General features: G+C 37.8%; 1 protein-coding gene across 3 annotated transcripts in view; it reads right to left on the bottom strand.

Annotated features, from left to right (window-relative positions):
- ZNF106 (zinc finger protein 106) overlaps positions 1 to 22341 on the bottom strand; it is a 62612-nt gene that overhangs the window by 24193 nt on the left and 16078 nt on the right. For all 3 annotated transcript variants that reach the window (XM_060148239.1, XM_060148231.1, XM_060148250.1), the window contains 7 exons: positions 19089 to 19150; positions 10679 to 10876; positions 5245 to 7416; positions 3556 to 4189; positions 2014 to 2083; positions 523 to 677; positions 379 to 439 (listed from right to left, as the gene is read on the bottom strand). In XM_060148239.1, the coding sequence (XP_060004222.1) occupies positions 379 to 439; positions 523 to 677; positions 2014 to 2083; positions 3556 to 4189; positions 5245 to 7416; positions 10679 to 10876; positions 19089 to 19150 (3352 nt within the window). The remainder of the gene's footprint in view (positions 1 to 378; positions 440 to 522; positions 678 to 2013; positions 2084 to 3555; positions 4190 to 5244; positions 7417 to 10678; positions 10877 to 19088; positions 19151 to 22341) is intronic.

Here is a 22341-nt window from a genome sequence, read left to right on the forward strand (position 1 = left end):
TCATAATTCTTTAAAATAGATTATTATATAAGCTATATTATATATAATATATATTATATTATATATATATAAAACTACCAAAGAACAGGCACTAATATTCCGATTTTTCAGATTTTAAGTGACTTATCCAAAGTCACATCGGTACTAAAAGAAGAGCCAAAATGTGAACCCTAGTCTTGGGACTCCTAACCCAGGACTCTTTCTGTAACATAAGCATTTTGGGGATATACAGTCTCACAGGCCTTTCTATAGAAGGATGAAACCAAGGAGACACGAGAAAAATCATATTAACTTTTTCATAACATTTTAATTCCCCTCCACAGAGAACCAAAAAGTAACAAGTTACAGAGGGTCCAATCCATCAGATTCTCTGAATACCTTGTAATCCCTGTAGAATCTGTATTCTATGGGTCCTCAGGGTACTCATCTCCATAGTTATCTAAAAATAAAGTATTTTGTTAAGCATTTTTAAATCCAACTTCAAGATGATCCATTTTCACTAGACATTCCATCTGCTACTACCTGCTGCTTGAGCATAAGTAGCCTCTGAACTTCAACATAAGCTGTCTGAAGAGCTGCACGGGCTTGCAGAAGGTTGTTATCCATGCACTGCAATGATTTGCTTAGTTCTTCCTCCCTTAAAGAAATATGCAGCAGCTGGTCAACCTGAGAACGTTCTGTCAAAAGAAACCATAAGGTTCAGTTTAATACTGGAGACTGCTCATTAATAATACAGTTCCTCAGAAGATGGAACTGCATCAATTGTCTAGGACAGGCCTTTATTTTCTCCCCACTAGGTCACTGGAAGGAGACTCATCAAATTTTACAAATCATGTAGTCAAGCCTGATGCTGTCAGAAACCAAGCCTCAGGGTTTCAAGCGTACCACCACATGGTACCAATTTACCAAATCACCTTCTTCCACCATGACCCTTCCAAGCAAAATCTCTGCCCCAGGCAAATCAACTCTTGTAGGTTTCATTTCCCATGCTCCTTTATCTACTACCCTCTTCACCCAAGGCTTTGGCTTAGATTGGGCCCCAAACCTGAACTGCTTGCACTCTCTTCCCGATTCATACTTTTCCAGTCTGTTAATTTAAAGTAGTTCTCTTTATTACAAAAGGCATCCTGAAGAAAATATAGCTTTGAAACAGTACACTTAAATTACTTTAAATAAAATGTTCTACTATGTGCACGTATTTGTCATCTTTATGTTTGCCTCTTTCCCATTCAATACTCCAAGACCTCTCCCCTAAACTCCAGACCCACATATCCAACTACCAACTTGATACCTCTACCTAGGTGTCTCTAAAGTCCTTTAACTCAAGGGATCCAAAAGGGAACTCACCATCTTCCTCTACCCTCAACCTGAAACTCTCATGGAATTTTCTAGCTCTACAAATAATGCCATCATCCACCCAATTGCCACAGCCAGAAAATGAGGTCACCCTTGACTCCCACCTTATCTATCACACCCAATCACCGAAAGTTCATCCAATCACTTCCTGCACTAGCCCTTATACCCTAACAGTGTTAGAGTCAGTGTAAGGCAAGAGTCATAGAAGCATATCAGTCAGGGAGCCACACTAATAACTTCTCTACTTAACTCACATGAGAAAAGCAACCAAGATGCCTCAAAAATGGAAAGTGAGAGAAATGGCTATAAATGACCAAGAGGGATAAAATTTTTACTAAATGTCCTATTCCTCTTCACCCCACTGAAAAGGCCCAGTGACACTTTCTAGCTATACACTGAATTCAATTTGTCCAAGATATATATTAACTTTAGCTTTCAGGTCTAGGTGGCATCATATATTTCTTCTACAGCTGCAACTGGATATAGTAGGAAATCAAACTTTTTCTATGCCCTTAAGCAAGATGACAAAAATATCAAATATAAATAAATAAATAAATGGGCATTCCATGTTTGATAAGCTACACTCTGTATCAAGTTGTAAAAAGGCTGAATTGCTGTAAGAACAATTTCTTTCTGCCAGAATATTCTATACTATACCTTTCTTTCCTTTAATTTTCCTTCTTTTATTTTTTCTCTCAAGACTTGGGAGTTCAGGAGAAGATCCATCCTAAGGAGATAAAGAAAATTGAATAATATTAAATATGTAAAGGCCCTTTTCCAGGAGGGGAAAAAAAGAACCAGTTCTAAGATAGTCATACATTATTCTTCATTATTGCTACCATCTCTAACAGGGCAGTAGGAGTCTCATGAACATGGTATGAACTCATATTAGTTGAATGAATGTATCTGATTAAAAAAAAATACAGGGCTTCCCTGGTGGCGTGGTGGTTGAGAATCTGCCTGCTAATGCAGGGGACACGGGTTCAAGCCCTGGTCTGGGAAGATCCCACATGCCGCAGAACGACTAGGCCTGTGAGCCACAACTGCTGAGCCTGCGCGTCTGGAGCCTGTGCTCCGCTACAAGAGAGGCCGCGATAGTGAGTGGCCCCCGCTTGCCACAACTAGAGAAAGCCCTCGCACAGAAATGAAGACCCAACACAGCCAAAAATTAATTAATTAATTAATAATAATAATAATAAAAAGCCAAGCATTTGAAGCCCTTTAAAAAAAAAAAATACAATCCAAGGTCAAGTACCTCCCTAGCAACCTAGAGGGATGCTAATCCCACAGGGCTTAGGCAAAGCATATCACCTTGGTAAAAGCTAATAATACATGTAACTGATCTCATAGTTTCTACTTTAGAATTCAGCAAGAAAATCTTTACAACCAAAACCTCAACAGCCTGAGACAAGCCCCAAGATGTTAGCTTTGTCATAAGACAATCTCTCATCCAATAATATCCACTACAGCATCTAGCTCAAAGGAGCAGAGTTGGAATAACTACTTTGTTATATTGTCCCAATATTAAAGGAAACAGCCCATTTTCACACAGTGACAGATTCCAGACTATATTACCACCAGCAACTCTTTCTTTTCAGAAAGGGTTCCTGAAAGGGTTAGGCAATATTAACATCAGAGGTGCCAAAAGAGAAGTATCAGTGAAGTAATGGATTCTAAAAAGACCAGGCTGGGTAACTTAAGTACAAAAGATAGAGTAACAGAGACTAAGACTATGCTCATATAGATGTACTCTCATAGTATAAAACTACCTTAGTGTTAAGCCTAGTAGTCCTGGGGCCGACAAGCACACATGCCCTGCAAATGCAACACTAGAGTACCTTTCTTCAGCAGTCCAGAATGCATCATGAAAACAGATAAAGTTACAGCTGAAGATGTGGCTCATTCCTTGGTCAGGTGATACAAAGAATCATTGGCTTGATACTAGTTTTAGAGATGACTTCATATTTTCCTAGTACTATACATTCATATTCAATTACATCTAACTTACTAGAGTTACTCAGTTAAAGAATCCAGTAGGATAAGAATATGAAAGTAAGAGTCAGCTTCAAAATCTTTTATTCCAGAGTAGGGAGAACCACAACCCCAGATACCCAAGAAAAATTAAACAGTTAAGTCTCTCTAATTAAGGCCAAGTCACCACATGAAATGTTCTACAAAAAGCACAGGAATGATACTCACTCCAGTGGCTCTTCGTTTCTTTCTAATATTCTGGACATCGTTTTGTTCAGCACCAGAAGTACAGCTACTGTCTGTGGCTGCATCCGTCAAACTGGAGATTGCAAGGGCTAAGGATGCATTTGATGATAAAGAGTTTCCTTCTCCATTACTCTCCTGGGCATTGTGATTCTCTGAAAGTGGTGTAGAGCTCTCCTGGCTGTGCAGGTCTTTTGCCAAATGCATCAAAGGTATCGTATGGTCAGATGATAATTGAGCACTATGTCGCCTTCGAGTAGCAACATTTTCAGCTCTTTCACCTGTTCTTAGGGAGGCAGCTAGAGGTGTCATTTCCTGCTTAAGGCCCATGGTTGTTTTTTGACTCTGTGCAGACCTCAGTGAGTTATTAGGTGAAAAAATCTGCTGGGGCTCATTTTCTTTGCCTGTAGCTTCCTCACTGAAGAAGCTAAACACAGAAGGAGCCCTGTCCATGATCACACTGCTCTCTGAAAGGCTTCGCTTCCTTGCCAACCCAGGGGATGAAGAAATGGAAACACCTTCCCACTGGAATCCTTCTAGACTGGACAGATCAGGCTCCCCATCCAAATCCAAGACCTCTTGTTCATTTTGAACTAGAGGCACCATTTCGATGCCAAACCTCGAGAAAGAAAGAAAAGGAAAAATAATTAATCAGACATGGTTGGGAGAGGGGGCACCACTTAATGTGCCAGACTCTGTTAAGCACTGAGGTTACAAATATAAATAGATGGTTTCTGCCCGCAAGGAGCATTAAGAGTTCTAAACATAAAGTAAGTTAACTCTATTGTAAGTATTATAATGTAACAAGTACCAAATTAGATATTTGTATACAGCTATATACAAAAAGAGGGAATAAAAACTGAGGGTTTTATTTAATATGGAGCTCTAAATCAACGATAATAAATACGTAATTTTTAACAGCAAACAAATAAAAAATAAACAAAAATGTTTATTAAGCATTTACAAGCAGCAGACACCATGCTAAGAACTTTATAATCTCAATGATACTCACAAGTTACAGGAAAAGAAAAGGGGGCACAATAAGTATGTTATTTCGACAAGGACAGAAATTTAAGCCTAGAGGGCTATGTAATTATAAAGCAGGATGATTTTCAAGTAGCAAACCTATGCTGAATGCTGCTTTACCATTCAGAAAAGTTTAGTGCCTCAACATAAGATGAATAGCCAAACTATGACACAAGTACTTAGGAGAAAGTATTTTGCAATCACAAATACAAATGCCCAGAGCAAATACAGAAGGATAACCATCCACACGTTCTAAGTAAAAGGTAATGAGAACAGTTATACCTAAAAGTTGTACCACTCATTAAGATCTATAGATAGACACAGAGCTATAGATTGACTTTTTTTCTGCTGTCACGTTATGGCCCCTATCACCAAAGTGCTAGATTTCTAAGTTTTTTCCTTGTCCCTACTTCATTTCTCAGAAGTAGGTGTGCTTCTTTTTAACCTGAGTTCCCTGCTAGGAAACACTTTATTCCATTGGTTATAGAATAGGCAAGTAGTCACTCCTGGATATTTAAACCAGACATCTACAACGTATATTTTTTGCAAACATTTAATTAAATTTAACAAGGAGAATTCTCTTGACCAGAGTCAAAGGGTAAGTTTAAAAGAAAAAAAGGGAAATGGATACTGAAAAGAGGCACACACCTGGGTAAGCCTTTGCCTAGCTCTTGCTTTTTCTTGGTTACTTGCTGAATGACCTGTTCCCAGTTGACATTTCTCCGAGATGCATTTAGAATCTGCCGGAGGGTTGGCTTGAGCCCAGACTCCTTCTCTGTCTCACTCTTTCGATGACCACTGATATTGCGGATGCGGCGAGCACTGTTGAGGTTTGGCTCAGGAAGGTGTGCTCCACTTTTGCTCTTCAAGCTAATGTGACGGGTTAGATCTCTCTGGAGTGAGGCAGGAAAGCCAAGCTTACTTAGTTCAGGCAGGAGAGGGCCTGAGGGCTGACCTATATCGTTTTTTTGAAGCTCAGCATCCAAGCTAGTAGTCTCAAAGCCTTCTGTTTCATAAGATACATGAGATTTAACAGGATCATCAACCTGTGCATCTTCTAGAGAGGTTTTCAAATCTAGCAGTAAGTCAGAGTGTGGGCTGGCTACAGATGTCATTTGTAACTCAGATTCTTTCTGGTGAACTGTTGAGTTACATGGGGAAGTGGATGGTTTTCTAGATGCTTTCAGGTTTTGCTCATCCCCCCTTTTCTCATCAGCAGCATGAGTACTGCAGGATAAAACTTCTGTAGTTGCAGAACCCAGGGTTCCAATTTTTGTTCCATCCTTTTCTGCATCAGATATCTCTCCATCACTTTCATCTTCTAATGCATCTACTTGAAACTCAATCTTCAAAGATCCTTTTTCAGACTCTTCTACATTCCTACTTGCTTTTGCATAATTCCTGGTCCTTTTAGAAGCACTAAGAAGTGGATTTTGCAATGACTCATTACACTCTAGCACATCTTTGGCTTTTTGTAACGTATCACTTAAATTTTCATCAGGTTCCCTGTGAGTTCCAAATGTACTTTTATGCCCTTTTAAAACACGAGGACCTGAATTTCGCAATTTGGATATGTAAGAACCCTGATTATTTTCCACTGTGGGTTTGTTCAAGGGGTTTGAGTGTTCTCCAGGAAAAAAAGAATTCGTTTTGGTGTTTTTTGAGGGATTCTTTGAATCTTGCTTTTGAGGAGCTGATTTAGTGATTGGAATTGGAAGGAGTGGGGATTTTAGCAATGGCACCTTATTTAAGGTATGCTCTTGTTCAGGTTTTTCTACAATGGGGCCCTCTCTCACTACCTCATAGGAAGCAGTGCAGTCAGAAGTGGCTTTGTGATTAAGAGATCTAGTATGTGTTTCTTTTTGTGTTTTCAGTGTTGGAGAATTATTTCTTTCATCAGTTTGGGGCTCTTGTATTCCTGTGGTTATCAAGCTAAAATCATTATCTATCGTTTCCAACTTGTTACCAGTGACTTCTTTCACTCCCGATTGTAAATCCAGAGTCTTCTGGGAAGGGTAAGGAGTCCAGCGACGGAGCTTTTCCCTTGCCACACTGCCATTCTTCCCACCAATTTTGGAAGCTAAGGTATCTGTTTGTTTAGTGGCTTGGCTTTCCAGATGCTCAAAATTGAAGTCAAGTAAGCCCTCTGAAGAAAACTTATCACTTGTAAATCCTTCAGAAGGACCTCTGTATGTGGCGACTGAACCAATTTTGTCATTTTCTTGCCGCTGCCACTTATATCTCTCTTGATTATATTTGTTTGACTTAGATTTCTTGTTCCATAGCATAGTCACGTCTTCCACTTGACAGTTAGAATTTCTGTTTCTGCTTGGTTGAAATTTGTCTCCGGGGCCACTGTAATTCCAACTATTTGTGCTACGTACACTGGATTTCCAGTTTCCGTTACTGCTGTTCATATGCCGACTGGAAAAGCCACCTGTTCCTTCAGAATGCCAACTGGAATTCCTTCCTGTACCATTATGATTCCAATCTACCATTCCACTATTTGAATGCCAACCACCTCCAGAATTACTATGGCTGTGAAACCAAGTTGAGGAGCCTCCTGCAACACCCTTATGCCACCCAGAACATCCTCTTGATCCACCACTACTCCTCGAAGAATGTGGGAAGCTGTTTTTCCTAGTATTATTATAGCCATCTTTCTCCCATTTCCGGTCCCGCTGAGGAGGTCCACGATGATGCCATGCTGGCTGACTGTAGCTCTCTCTGTCTTGGTAAGGAATTCGGTCTTCTCGTCTCCGTTGGGATCGCCTGTCATCAGAGTTTATTTCTTGGCTGCTATTGGAAGGTTCATCTTGCCTGGAAAAAAAAAGTCTTTCATTAGTGACTTAAAAGAGTTCTCCTGGTCCCTCTAAAGGCATAACCCACCAAACTTCCGCTCTGCCTTCCTCCTCTGTTACCTAGAATATGTAGCAGAGACTACTTTTATTTCAAATAGTAGATGCTTTCATATCTTTAAATGATATAAACTTATATTTCACAATTTACTGATTAGAAATTAACATCTTGTGTCTCCTATCACCCCCAAAATATTAAAAACTTGACACATTTATACTATCTTCCCTCTCCTGCTCCTGTTTCTCTCGGCATATTCTGGGATTTTGTCCCTATCATCCAATTCTTATTTTTATATTATATAATTTTTTGAGAATAAGAACAAGTATATTTTGTAGCTATGGTTAGTTATCATAGTTAATACAATTTAAATTCACCTGCTCTTAATACCATGATTTCTTCAATAGTTGGTTCTTTCTGAAAACCCCGTTTCTTAACCTATTTTAAATGGTAAGATTTTACTATGCATAATCACTTTCATTAATAAACACTTTATTATTAAGTACACATTCAGTGACTGTTAGTGGGAAAAGAAAAATTTTATGTATAGTTCCTCTTCCTGAAGGGCTTATAATCTAGCTAAGGAAATAAGCAGGGTCACAAACAGGAGTAAAATAGCACATAACAAGTAGCACCCACAGTAAGTGCTATAAGGAGCTCCATGAGCTAGCGGTTTTTATAAAGAAGCTACAGCTGTTTCAACTATTCATGTTAGACAAGGAGCTCACAGAAACGTGAATAAATTTAAGCAAACATCACAGGAATAGGCGTAAAACCATTTTTCTCTAAAAAGCGCCTATAGTATGCCTGGCTCAGTGCTTAGCATGTGGTATGTGCTCAAAAAATTGAATAATACTAATTAAAATGTATTGAGTACCTACTTATCATAAGGCATTTAGTGCTAATCACTTTACACAGATTATCTCATTTAATTTTCACAACTCTGCAGCAAGTAGCATTATTCCTACTTTTTAGATAAGGAAACTGAGGATTAGAGAGGTTAAGTAACTTGCCTAGAGCAAGATAGCAGTTAGTGTTACGGCAGAGATCTGAACCTTGGTGTCTGACTCTAGAGCTCTTTTTTTTAAAATTGAAGTGTAGTTGATTTACAATTCTGTGTTAATTTCTACTATACAGCAAAGTGATTCAGTTATACATATATATGTATATATATACAAATATATATATACATTCTCTTTCATATTCTTTTCCATTATGGTTTATCACAGGATACTGAATATAGTTCCCTGCGCTATACAGTAGGACCTTGTTGTTTATCCATTCTATATATAATAGTTTGCATCTGCTAATCCCAAACTCCCAGTCCATCCCTCCGCCACTCTCCCCTCCCCGTTAGCAACCACAAGTCTGTTTAGAGCCCACATTCTTAACCACTAGACCTTGATAGAATAAAAATCTCAAAGTTTCGGCAGTTGGGTTCCCTCCTTAATTTTAAACTCAGTATTGACTTTAACTGGCTTTAAAAGCTTCGAATGTCTATAAGATTTTGGACACAAATTGGAATTTCCTCCTTTTTCACAAGACGGAATTAAAAGTTAATTTACCTAAAAGTTCAAACATCCACTTACGTTATGAATTACAACTATTTCTAAACAGGAGACCCTAAGTCCCCAAGTGACAAGTGTTACTACAGATACTTGGAAGATTTTTATACCACCATTAACCAAATTGTTTTTTTGTTTCTAGGCAGTATGAAACTTATGACATCCAAGGAGATCACTGACTTGGCTCTACTAATTATCATCCAGAAATGAGGAGAATTGGGCAATTTAAGTCAGTCACAAAGTAAAATTCCTAGATCATCATGAATTGGCTAGGTCAGGGGGACAATAGCATGCAGCTAAACCCACAGCCCAGAAAGAACAATATAAACTAAAAACCTCATGAAGGAAAAAAGAAAAAAACCTCATGAAGAAATAAGTAGATGACTTTATAAATAGGTCACCAAAGAGGCATATAAAAATGATCAAAGAATAGTATCTACAACATGAATGTCTAATTTACTGAGAAGCTCTTTTACCCTCTGACTTAATGTTTAATCATTTACACAGATAAGCTAATAGTGGCACAAGAGCGTAAGAACAAAAATAGAAGTTAGTCTCCTAGAGGCTCCAACACCCTAAAACAAGAGTAAACTACAGCTATACTGAAAGTAGTGAGAATGTCATTTGAAGGATAAGCAACTAAACAATTTAAGAACCATGTTGCTACAGACATTTTAAAACTAAGAAAGTCTCCTTCAAGGACTTGTTCAAAAAACTTTTAGCATATAGAATAAAAACTACTTCTTTTTTATATTTAAACCTCTAACTGAAAATGAAATACAGACCAGGGATAACTAGTATTCAAGAAGGATCTTTAAAATTTTTATCATTTGAAATGTTTTTTATCATGTTCTAGGACTTAAAAAATTACCCCACCTCATAACTGGTTCTATATCTCTTTCACTCATATCTGAAATTTTCTGCTTCATTAATTAAACTCTTCAGACCACAAATCAGTAATGTTAAAATACAAAATGCTAATACCTGAATTATAGATGTAGGTATGAAATTATGTAGTACAAGCTATAAAACTTCTATTGCTGAAATGATCCTGACAGTGTCCAACTGAATATAAATTTATTCAATAAATATTTACTGAAGAAATTAATAATAAAGGGATAAATCAAATTTGGTAGAAGCACCATGTTAATTCACATTAGGCAAAACAATTTTTTCCTAAGGGATGAAATAAGAAATGCCATATAACATATTCAAATGAAGCTTATTCACTAATACCTTTCCACTAGAAAATCTGGATACCAAATAAGAATTTATTGGTATCCAAAACAATTTGGAACTAATAAAAACAGTTCTAAACATAGTTATCAACACGGTAAAATTCAGATACATAGCCTAGCTTTTAGGTAGGGTCAATACTGAGTTTTGGGTTTTTTTTTTAAGGAGTTAATACAGTAGTTCAAGAAAGCATTCCATTGCCTTTTATAAATAAGACAGCAACTTCAAGGTAAACTTTATAATTAAGATAAATAAATCTGTGGCACAACTTTGTAAATCAACTATACTTCAATAAAAAAACAAAATTTAATTTTAAAAAAGATAAGTCTGAATGCTATAGGCTGAAAAGAATGTAAATGGAAAATGTATTCTCTACTACATTCTGTTTCAGATAGGCTTTTTAAAATATCAAAATTATTACTTACCGACTTTGTTCTTTCCTTTGTTTTATTAACTGAACGAGTTCCTTGTCAAAATAATCTTCCTCTTCTTCTTCCTTTCCATCATCTTCTCTTTCCTGGGCATCAACATTATCTTTGTGCAATTGGCCAGAAATGTGCTTTGCATACGCAGAAAGACCCACTTCTGTGACCCCGCACACTCGGCACTCATGACTACTGTCCCTAGGGAAAGAGGCAGATGAGGGACATTCAATTCTCCCCACTGGCATGGCACACTCACAAGATCTGTTATAGTTTCCTCTGAAAGACACTGCACACTTTGGCACAGTGAAAAATTAGTTCTAATCAATTTCAGTGCTCCTTTCATCACTTTTAATAAGTTTGTTCATAAGTTACTTTTGAAATGAATTAAAGATTCTTTTCCAGCAATCAAGAGGCAATACACTTCAGAATAATACAGTTTAGGAGGAGAAATCTTCTTGAATTGCTGTACTTAAAACCTTGCCAGAGGAAACGTGGTGAAAGGGGAGGCAGGGCGGGGGGCTCAGAGCAAACAGAAGTTGCTCCAGAGCACACCCATGGTGCCAGCTGCACTCAGAAAGCCTGGCGACAGCTCTTACATTTAATCTCTGGCTCAAAAGCTTTCTCCCAGTGAAAATTAAGGGGTGGAGAAAAGGGTAGGCGGTGTAGCCAATCACAACCTGGTAACTAAATCAGAGCAGCTGGAGCTCTGCCTGGAATGTGAAGATTCCGGACCCCAGGGCAAATGATACTAGTAGTCTCAGCAAACTTTTTTGGTCGGATGATACATGTGATCTACATTCTGCTTCAGAAGGGCTTATTTTAAAGGGAATGGAAAGCATTTCAGTTGTAGGAAGTTAACAGCTGTGCTAGGCAAATGGTTTTTCTCAGGTTTCAGAAAAGAACACCATTTAGAGAGAAGTATAATCAGGTTCTCGGTTAAGAAAGGTAATTGGGCAGGCGTTTTCTTCTTTTACTTTACACACTTAATGGTATATCTCATACTTGGCCAGTTTAAGAAGCCAAAGTCTTGAATCAATGTCCAGAGCTGTAGTAGATGAATAATTTAACTGCTTTTTTAACTTCCTGAGTCCCTTGATTGGTTCAGCAATCTATGCAGTCATTGATGAGAAACACCTGAACACCATGGGCACATGTGTAATAAATGGACAGTAATATCCACTCAATAATCCAAATTGGCTTAACTCTATCACTTGTCTTAGGTTAATACTAGTGATATTTTTGCACTTCCTGTGCCATTCTATAAAAACACACATACAAAGACATGCTGTCTTTGATAAGACAGACAGACACAAGAAACACATACACAACACTGCTTCATCTTCCCCTCACATACATCCAACAAGACACAGGCAGAATTCACATCAGTTAGCCAGAAGAGACCCTCAAAATTAAGCACCTCATTTACTAGAAGATAGTTTCTGTTACAGATCATCTGAATATTCATTAAAAACAAAAAACTTACTGAGCAACTACTAATTCCAGGAAACAAGCTAAGTATATGGTTAATGGTGACAAATTATAAACAAACAATGCCCAGTAAGTAAACGAAACAGTTTTTTACTTTGTACGAATCATGAAAAACACCTCAGAAAAATGGAGAAACTTCGTAAGTTTCCATCTTTTTTCTTGACTTTGTACCTCAAATGCTCTGGAGGCAATATAGTCTTTGACATTAAGATTCATTTTAATGAGTTCTGACCAGATTCCCTGAATTACCCTGAATATCGATAGTTTAATTCATTCTAATCCTCCAGGAACTTAAATACATTATTTTCGCTGAGAGTTTTCAACTGTATTTTACTACAATTATATAGTTAAAGAAAAATAATCCTCAACTTTCTTCAGTGTACCTGGGATATCCACACTCTTCTCTCAAGCAATTAAAATTAAGGTAGTTCATTCAAAGTGAATGTTAACTTGTAACAGAAAGCAAGCCTTTTCTCACAGCAACACAGAATGAAGTTTAAAATGTATATATAGGGCTTCCCTGGAGTCTGCCTGCCAATGCAGGGGACACGGGTTCGAGTCCTGGTCTGGGAAGATCCCACATGCCGCGGAGCAACTAGGCCCGTGAGCCACAACTACTGAGCCTGCGCATCTGGAGCTTGTGCTCCACAACAGGAGAGGCCGCGACAGTGAGAGGTCCACGCACCGCGATGAAGAGTGACCCCCACTCACCGCAACTAGAGAAAGCCCACACACAGAAACGAAGACCCAACAGAGCCAAAAATAAATAAATAATTTTTTAAAAATGTATATATAAATAGAAATCTATCCCCAATGGGCAGCATCAGAAGAATCTGAAGACTGTAACAAACTTGGCATACATAATTTACACTATAATAACAACTCAAATCAACTGAATTTTCTGGTTAGAAAATCTTTTGGGCTTTAAACTCTCTACAACTGTGGAAAATGTTTTTAGTCCACTTTTCTACCTCAAAGTTTATAGAACGCTAAACCATATATTGCAGTACCAGGGACATCATTCTAAAAGGTATTCTTGAATAAAATCCCTGATTTTATCCTTAGTTCCAAAATGCAGAGAATTTTTTTCTTTTTCTTTTTTGGCTGTGCCGCTTGGCATGCGGGATCTCAGTTCCCCAACCAGGGACAGAACCTGTGGCCCCTGCAGTGGAAGCACGGAGTCCTAACCACTGGACCACCAAGGAATTCCCACAGAGAATTTTTCATATGTCCAAACCATCGAAATCTCTCTTTAAAAGACATAATTGGAAGACGACACTGACTTTTTAAAATATTAAGGAATGTAGTATAAAGTAGACAGTAACTAACTCTGTTAAAAATAAATATCCATAATCATAAACCCACATATTTTGCAATTTCCAAAGCACAAGTATATGTTGGACATGTATCAAACGCTCAAACACAGATTTTTTAAACATTTTTGCTTTCATTGCAAGAAAGAGTATTAACCATAATTCCGAAGTTACTTGATAGAAAAATCCCTCGAGATCCTACCCAGAAGGGTATAGCAATAAGTGCAACATAAAAGTTAACACTAAAAATACAGATTTATCAAAACACAGAAATCCCTAACATTTTTCTTATAAATGAAATCTAGTTTTTTGTTTTGTTTTTTTTTAAAGATAAGCTTTACAAGAAACTTCAAAAAGAGAAAAGAGAGAATCTACATTTATACTGGGAAAGAGCAGGATAGGTCAACCACATCTTGTGAAAATTCAAATGTGTCTGTGTCGGGAGTCAAGCATATTACAATATGCATTCAGGCTCCCAAATAGGGTGTTTGGGAAACCACATGTTCTTTAAAGCTAATAGCAAATTAAATAATATTTGAATGATGCTATTTTCCAATTTTTTATCAATAACCAGTTAAAATACTACTTTGTATAAATATATAAATAATTGTTGGTAAAAAAGTACTGGTTTACTTCCTGACTAATAAAGGCAATAATTTTCCTCAGAGCGTTTTAACAGAGGGCCCAAATTAGCTTCATCCTGTTACCACACAATTTCCTCTCATGTGTGAAAGGCAAAGCCTTCAGATATTCTATCCATAAGCTCCTCTTTATTAAGCTTGCTCTAACTATACCACAACAGCTGGTTGATAAATTAAGGTTTGTGCCCTTTTAATAGCATCTATCTGTAGAAACTACTTACAGGCCATACATCTGAACAAGTACATAAGGAAAAAACAGGGAAATGTTCCAGATGTCTACAATCGTGAACTAAATAAGTTACTTCTCAATCAAGCTTGCATTCAAAACCTTAAAAAATGCTCTTTACATTTCTTAACCAGATCACAACCAAAAATTATAGTGATACTTAATATCAGAAAGCCAGTAGTTAAACATGGAATCCAGAGGAAATAATCACAAACTGAGGATAGGAAGAAAAAACATAATGACTGATAACTATTTGTCCCTTTGGTACAAACTAGTGATGACTGTCATGGCAATAAATGTTCCAAGTCAGTAAATGATTTTTAAGATTGTGTTGTTTTTTTATAGTTTTGCCAGCTGTTTTTCCTTGCTACCTGCTTGCCTTCTCCCTTATAATTTGTACTGGCCAGGAAACCATACCAAACCTTATAGCACTATATCTAAAATATGAGTAAATTAAGTAACAAAGTGCTCTCCTCTAAATAAAATGAGTTTGGGTGTTAACACTGACATTACTATTGTCAGTTCAGAGGCTTCCAATACTTATTCCTTAACTATCTGATTATGCTCCAAATAACTAAAAACAGTAGACAAAATCTCTATGGCACAATTTAGTTGATGAGTGGGAGGAAAGGAGAAACAAATTACAGAACAATACATATATGGCATGTGGTTCAGTTATGGTAGCAAGACAAAACAAAATGTGTGTATATATAAATATAAATCTATGTATACACACAGAAGAGAGGTTTGGATAGGATATACACTAAACTGTTGACTTTCCTCTAAGAGGGGAGTAGGAAGGCAGGGACAGAGTGAAAGGACCTCTACGGTTTTTACTTTTTATGATTCTGCACTGACTATGAACAAGAATCTTAGTTATCAAAATTTTTTTTTAATGTTTTAATTAGCTAATTAGTGATCTCTGAATAAAATAAGGCATTAGTCTTAGAACAAAATGAGCTTCTCTCCTAATGACTAGATTTACTAACCTCATTTGTTTTGTTTGATTTTATAATACACTACAGGTCACTAAGAAGCCCAGAAAATGTGAATTCCAGAAAGAAGTATGTTGGAAATGGGATCAAATAATCCACATATAGGGAATCAAACGTTGACTGTATTTCATAGGTTCCAATGATAATGAGTTAAAGATCATATATACTCAAGGTATAATAAGGGCTCTCCACATTAAATCTGAGTGAACACCTCTTTTATACTGCTGCTAAGACCTAACCTTCACACAGTAAAAGACTGAGACCATGGAAAAATTCCACTAATATGCTAAACAGATGCTGAAAGTTTAATAACATATTAATTTGCCCACACAACCTAAAACTATATTACTTAAAACACAAATAATTCCAAATGACTTAGGTTGGCATCTTGATCAAATCTTGCACAGTAAGTCCCCTACATACGAACAAGTTCCGTTCCGAGAGCACATTCATAAGTCCAATTTGTTCTTAAGTCCAACAAAGTTAGCCTAGATACCCAACTAATACAATCAGCTATATAGTACTGTACTTGTAATAGGTTTGTAATACTTTTCAGAAATAATAATACATAAAAAACACAAAAAATAATGAAAACATTTTTAACCTTACAGTATAGTACCTTGAAAAGTACAGTTAGTACAGTACACCAGCTGGCATACAGGGGCTGGCATCAAGTGAACAGGCAAGAAGAGTTACTAACTGGAGGAGGGAGAGGAGGAGGGAGATGGTAGAGCTGAAGGATCGTCAGCAATATGAGATGGAGGGCAAGCTGCAACTTGCGTTCACTCAGATTTAATGTGGAGAGCCCTTATAATACCTTGAATATATATGATCTTTAACTCATTATCATTGGAAACTATGAAATACCGTCAACCTCTGATTCCCTATATGTGGATTACCTTAATTATTTGATCGTCACACCTGACGTTGACGGCACAGGTTCTGGTTCCTTGCTGGATTCAATTCTATTTACCATATTGAAAAAACGATCCAGTGATGTCTGAGTAGTAGCTCTTTTTTTCTTGTCATAGATAACACAGTAGCACTGGATTACATTCTAACGGCCGCTGCAGCCTTCATGTACCATTCTACGTTCAGGTCCTGTGCCTCAAAAACTAACAGTGCCTCCTCAAATAAAGAAAATCCCCTTGATATTTCCTGCGTCATGAATCTCTTCGGTTCTTCAGTTACTTCTTCGTCCTCTTGTCTCTCTTCGTCCTTTCTCTGGGCCTCCAATTCCGCCAGGTCTTCATTAGTCAGCTCCTCTTGTTGCACAGCAGAGTTCAATGAAGTTGTCCTCTTGCAGATCAAGCTCCAGCTTCTTGCTGAGGGTCACTAAGTTGCTGAAGACCTCTTTGGACTCATCCACCTTCTCAAATCCACAAAAATCGTGAACAAACTGCAGGCAAAGGTTCTTCCAAACCCCATTCATGGTGACAGCCGTAACCTCATGCCAAGCAAAGTCAATGTTTTTTATGGCCTTATAGATGTTATAGTCCTTCCAAAATTGTCACAAGGTTGCTCCTGATTCGTCACTCACCTTTACCGCCTGACGAAAAGTGTGACATAAATAATATTTCTTGAAAGTTGCTACAACTCCCTGGTCTGTAGGTTGGATGAGCGACATATATTCAGTGGCAGATGCACTACTTTGACTTCGGGATGAAAGTTGTCCATGAATGGGGCTGGCCTGGAGCATTGTCAAGCAGCAAAAGAATGTTGAATGGGACGTCCTTCTCCAAGCAGTATGTCTCTACCTCTGGGATAAAGTGGTGGAAAAACCAGTGCTGGAAAATGGCCTGTGTAACCCAGGCTTTGGGGTTACTCTTCCACACAACAGGAAGAGACCCCTTGGCTATGTTTTTAAGGGCTCTTGGGTTCTCTGAATGATAACCTAAGAGAGGCTTCAGCTTCATATCACCAGAAGCATTGCCACCAAACAACAGAGTTAGCCTATGCTTTGCTGCTTTATAGCCTGGCAACCACTTTTCCTCCTTATTGATATAACTTTGGTCTGGCATCTTCTTCCAGTACAGTCCTGTCTCAACCACATTAAAAACCTACTTGGGTAAATACGTGCCTTCATCAATAATTTCTCCAAGCATTTCAGGAAATTCCCGGGCAGCTACTGTATCTGCACTCGCTGCCTCACCACTTACTTTTACATTGTAAAGGTTGGCTCTAGCCTTGAACCGATGAAACCAGCCATGGTTAGCATTAAAAGACACGCCCTCTGATTCTTTGCCGCGTTTCTTCTTCAAGTCTTCATAAAGGCTTTTAGCTTTCTCTTGAATCAACATTAGGCTGAGTGGGACTCAACGCTGATGCTGATCCTACATCCACACATTGAGAAGCTTCTCCATCTCCTCCATCACTTTCCCACACTTCTTCAGTATTATTGTCGGCATCATTGGCCCAGCAGACTTTGCTGTTCCATGATCTCGTCCTTCTTTTTTTTTTTTTTTTTTGTGGTACGCGGGCCTCTCACTGCTGTGGCCTCTCCCGTTGCAGAGCACAGGCTCCAGACGCGCAGGCTCAGCGGCCATGGCTCACGGGCCCAGCCGCACCACGGCATGTGGGATCCTCCCGGGCCGGGGCACGAACCCACGTCCCCTGCATCGGCAGGGGGACTCTCAACCACTGCGCCACCAAGGAAGCCTTCGTCCTTCTTCTTTAGAATCATGCTGATGGTTGAACAATTCATGTTATAAGAACAAGCGACATCTATCATCTTTTCGCCTTGCTCCACTCTCTCAATTTCACTTTGTTTCCGTCGTTATCGCTTGGCGCTTCTTAGCAGTACCAGCTACCTCACTGTTGCTTTTAAGCTTGCTTCTGTACATCCTGGACTTGAAATAAAAATACTGTACTACTGTACTCTCTATAGTACTTTACAGTAAAGCACACAAAAGCACAACCACTTGCAGAGGATGCACGCACATGACAATGTATGCTAGACACATGAACTAACTTACGTAATTGGACATGGGAACACACATTCCCATCTGTGAAAGTTCACAACTTGAAGGTTCATATGTAGGGGACCTACTGTAACCATTACTCATGGACTAAGGTATAATGCATATTTCTGTTTCCCAAAGTTTCTCTGTTCCATACTGTCTCCAAACTTCAAATTCACACATGTCCAAAACATCAAAAGAGGAAACTTAGTTGGAAAAAAAGACACAGGATATACATACATGCTACATTTAATGTCTTAAAGGTACTTATTTGTTAGATTTTCTTTCCTTAAACATCTCAAGCTTTAATTCACAAAATAGCATTCTTAGATACTCAGGGTTTATACATCTATTTTATTTACACTAATGAGATTCAGTGCTATTTAGAAGACTTTGGACTTTTCAGACTATTCCAGCAACAGTAAAGGTTTATGGCCTGCAATAATTTGAACACTGCTGAGGCAATAATATGAAACGTCCTAGTTGCAAGGCTGCTGTGTAGGAATAAGAAAGCTTACTAATGAGAGAACTAGCTCATCCCCACCCACCTTTGTTGTAATCTATTTGCTAGAGTTGCTGTGAATTCTACACATTTGAGATGCACAAAGATTTATCCCTTTTGAAGGCCAAAAAAAATCTATTGTACTTGTTATTAATTCCAAAAGATAGTTCTATGCCATAAGACAACATTCATTTATGAAGGATTACTATAAAATAAGCTGACAAGCACCATCAGCCCTCAGATCCCCCCACATCCAGAAGTTTATGGAAGACAGCCGTCCCATACCTGCCCTTCAGGTTCTCAAGTTCCCTGTGATGCAACATGCTCCGCATGTGTTCGTCCATCTCCTTCAAAATTAAAGAAAGCAGGTTAAACTAAGGGGGATTGCTTTGGGGAAAAAAATTCCTCTGTCCTGTTCAATCAACAATTGGGGCTCAAGCTCCTTGTATCAAAGTCGTGTTTGCGGTTACCATTCTCAATTCAATATTGGAATCAGTTCCTTATTAAGTAACTCTTTAGCTTGTTTTTTGACATATTTCATTTTTAAATAAAGCAATAGTTAAGAAAGACCTATTTAAGTGGCTTTTCAAAAAGGTTTGAAAGTATATTGTATTTAGGATGCAAAAGAGTAAATAATAAACAAATATGTTAAATTATATCCCAATATAAGGAATTTACTTACGTTTATTAAAAATTTAAAAAACGGCCTGAAATCACATACCTTCTCAACTACTTGGCTACTTTTCACCATACTCTCTTTCCCCACTCAACTGAGAGTTTCTCAAGAGTTAGTTACAACTCTTACCCATATCTTGGCCAGGGCCTGACATACAGTTACTAATATTTGTTGAATGAACAGATGGATACATCAATTCTACACAGAAGTTACAGATATAACAGAATTTTCCTACGGTAGGTCAAAAAATGCCTTGAACACGGCAGTTCAATCATGGCTTCACCTTTACTGCCCACTCCTTTCCCCACACCAATTGATTTGTTTGGTTCCAATGAAAAGTTTGAAAATATACTAGATTCTCCCCTCCCTCCCTCCCACCCTCGGTGGGAAGGAAATAAAATCTGTGGAAAGAGCTTCCACTTATAAGTGTAAGCGTGACACACACGCACACACCCCTCAAAAAACTCGAAGTTGCAAATGTCTGTCTCTCTGTCACACAAAGTATATATAGCCAGTATGCCATAACAGAGAATGGCTGTTTACCAATATGATAAAAGGGTTACTACAATTGTTGAGTATTACTATTAACTGTGCCCTGTGCTAAATGCCTCAAACATTTTCTCATTTGAACCACAAAACACTGCTAAGGGAGGATTATTAACATCATAAGGACACAAGGGTGTAGAGAAGCTAATTTGTTTATTCACCAAATATTTATCAAGTGCTTCTTAGGTGCCAAGTACCTAGGCATTGAAGGGATAAGTGTGAAAATATTTAGTCTTGCCCTCTCAGAGTCACAGATTATCAAGTGGTGAAACTAGGACTCAAACTCTGGCAGATCCGACACCAAAGTCAACATTTCAAACACCATGTCATGTTGCAAACATCTAGTGCATTGAGATTTTTTTATTATACACAATTCATTTGTCAAAATGAGTACAACAACCTCTTCTTTAAGTTATCTACACACAGTGTGATACACAGTGTTATGATTCAAAACACTTCCTTTAAATGGCAATTTTACTGAAGATGACCACCATTTCCTTCCTATCTCTACAAATGCTTCATCCGGAAGGGATAGTTTTACATGTGACCCCTTCTAGATACAACTGATTGGCCATTAACCAGAATGAACATTTATAGAGCGGAAAACTAAGTTCAGTTAGTGACAGGATACAGAATGAAAAAATCCATGGACAATATACAACACCTGCTCTAATCTCTATGCTTCCTGTTGTTCAGTTTTTGTTTCCTGTTGCTCAGTTTTTCCTTGGATTAGATTTAACATATGCCAAATCTCCTTTTCTTGAGCTAAATTTAAGTGGGACTGTTTCTTGCAATGAAACTATTCCTAACCAAGGGAGTATTCATTGAAATAGGTTACTCTCTCTGATGTAAAAACCAATTCTGTATTCTATTTCAGTTATAAAAAATGTTATCATTCAAAACTAGTTTTAATGTGATTTTTTTTTTTTCCACATGGCTTGCGGGATCTTAGTTCCCTGACCAGAGATTGAAGTCGTGCCCCCTGCAGGGGAAGCACAGAGTCCTAACCACTGGACCGCGAGGGAATTCCCTTAATGTGACTTTTGATTGTTTAAAATACTTCAATAATCTGTCTCTAAATTTACAATGTGAAATCCTCTTCCATCCTTCTATAAGGAATGAATGCAAATAATGAGACAACTGAGTTTTCAAAATAACTGAGAAAGATCCACAGGCACAGTTCCAAATGCACACCTGCAGAGTTACCAAGCTTCTATTTAGTCCCTTACATCAGTATTATGTTGTTAAAAGGAGGGGGGGAAAAGGGAGAAAAAAAGAATTTGGGGTTGAACAAATTTGGAAAACAGTGAGTAACAGAAAAAAATTTTAATATTTTTTAATTCCAGGGCTTCTCAGATTTTCATAAGTTAATAAGCATCAGGATACTCAGGGATATAATACACAGTCACCCTAGATTCTTTTCTCCTTCACAGTGTATTTGGAGAAACCAAGGTAATACTAGTTTGGGAAACTAGAGGAAAGCACATCAACATAAGTTGTTCATAGTCTATCTAAAAATAAGTGTCTGAGTTTATCCCTTTCAGTTAACCCATTCCGTTAATTTCTTATCCCATATCTTAACACTTAAATCACGCCATTCCCTTGCTTAAAAACCTATAGTTGGCTGTCCCTAAGGCAGGAGTAAATAACCCCAGCCCTTATTTAACTTTGTTGTGACCCATGGAAAAGTATGAAGAGACGAAACATGTTATAATCCAGAAAAGAAATGCCAAAAAGACTTAAAGTAGCAAAATTATGAGAATATAAGAAGATAGGCCTGCTACTCCATGAAGATCTGACACCACACCTCTGAGTACCCATCTCATACCTTCTCAATTTCCCTCTAATCTGAAAGTAGCCTTATTGAAAATTTGAGTTAACCCTGGTCTAAATTTTTAAAATTGGAAGAGCCTTTTGTAAAAGGCAGCAAGTATATTACTAAACATGATTTAAAAATCTCAGCTGATTTTTCCATCACTAACAGAAATCCTAAATAGGAAAAAAAACATTCCTCACCCCAGCCTACTAGATGGATCACAATCAAACCCCTCAGTCTAGCACTCAACACTGTTTATTAACTATCTTCACTTAAATTACAAATTAAATTGTGGTCCCGCTACTCCCAAGATGAAACTGTTCTAATCAGGTAAGCCTTCTTACCAACTCCTAGAACTGTTATACTCCATTCTACCGCTATACCTTTGTATGTATTTTTCTCTCACCTAAAATATCTCTTCTCCATTTCTTTTAAGCCATTTTACACCCAAACGTCTTTCAAGGTTTACTCAGACTTCGCTGGCTAACCTCACTCATGAT

Source organism: Lagenorhynchus albirostris, chromosome 1, assembly GCF_949774975.1.
Source record: "Lagenorhynchus albirostris chromosome 1, mLagAlb1.1, whole genome shotgun sequence".
Classification (NCBI taxonomy): domain Eukaryota; kingdom Metazoa; phylum Chordata; class Mammalia; order Artiodactyla; family Delphinidae; genus Lagenorhynchus; species Lagenorhynchus albirostris.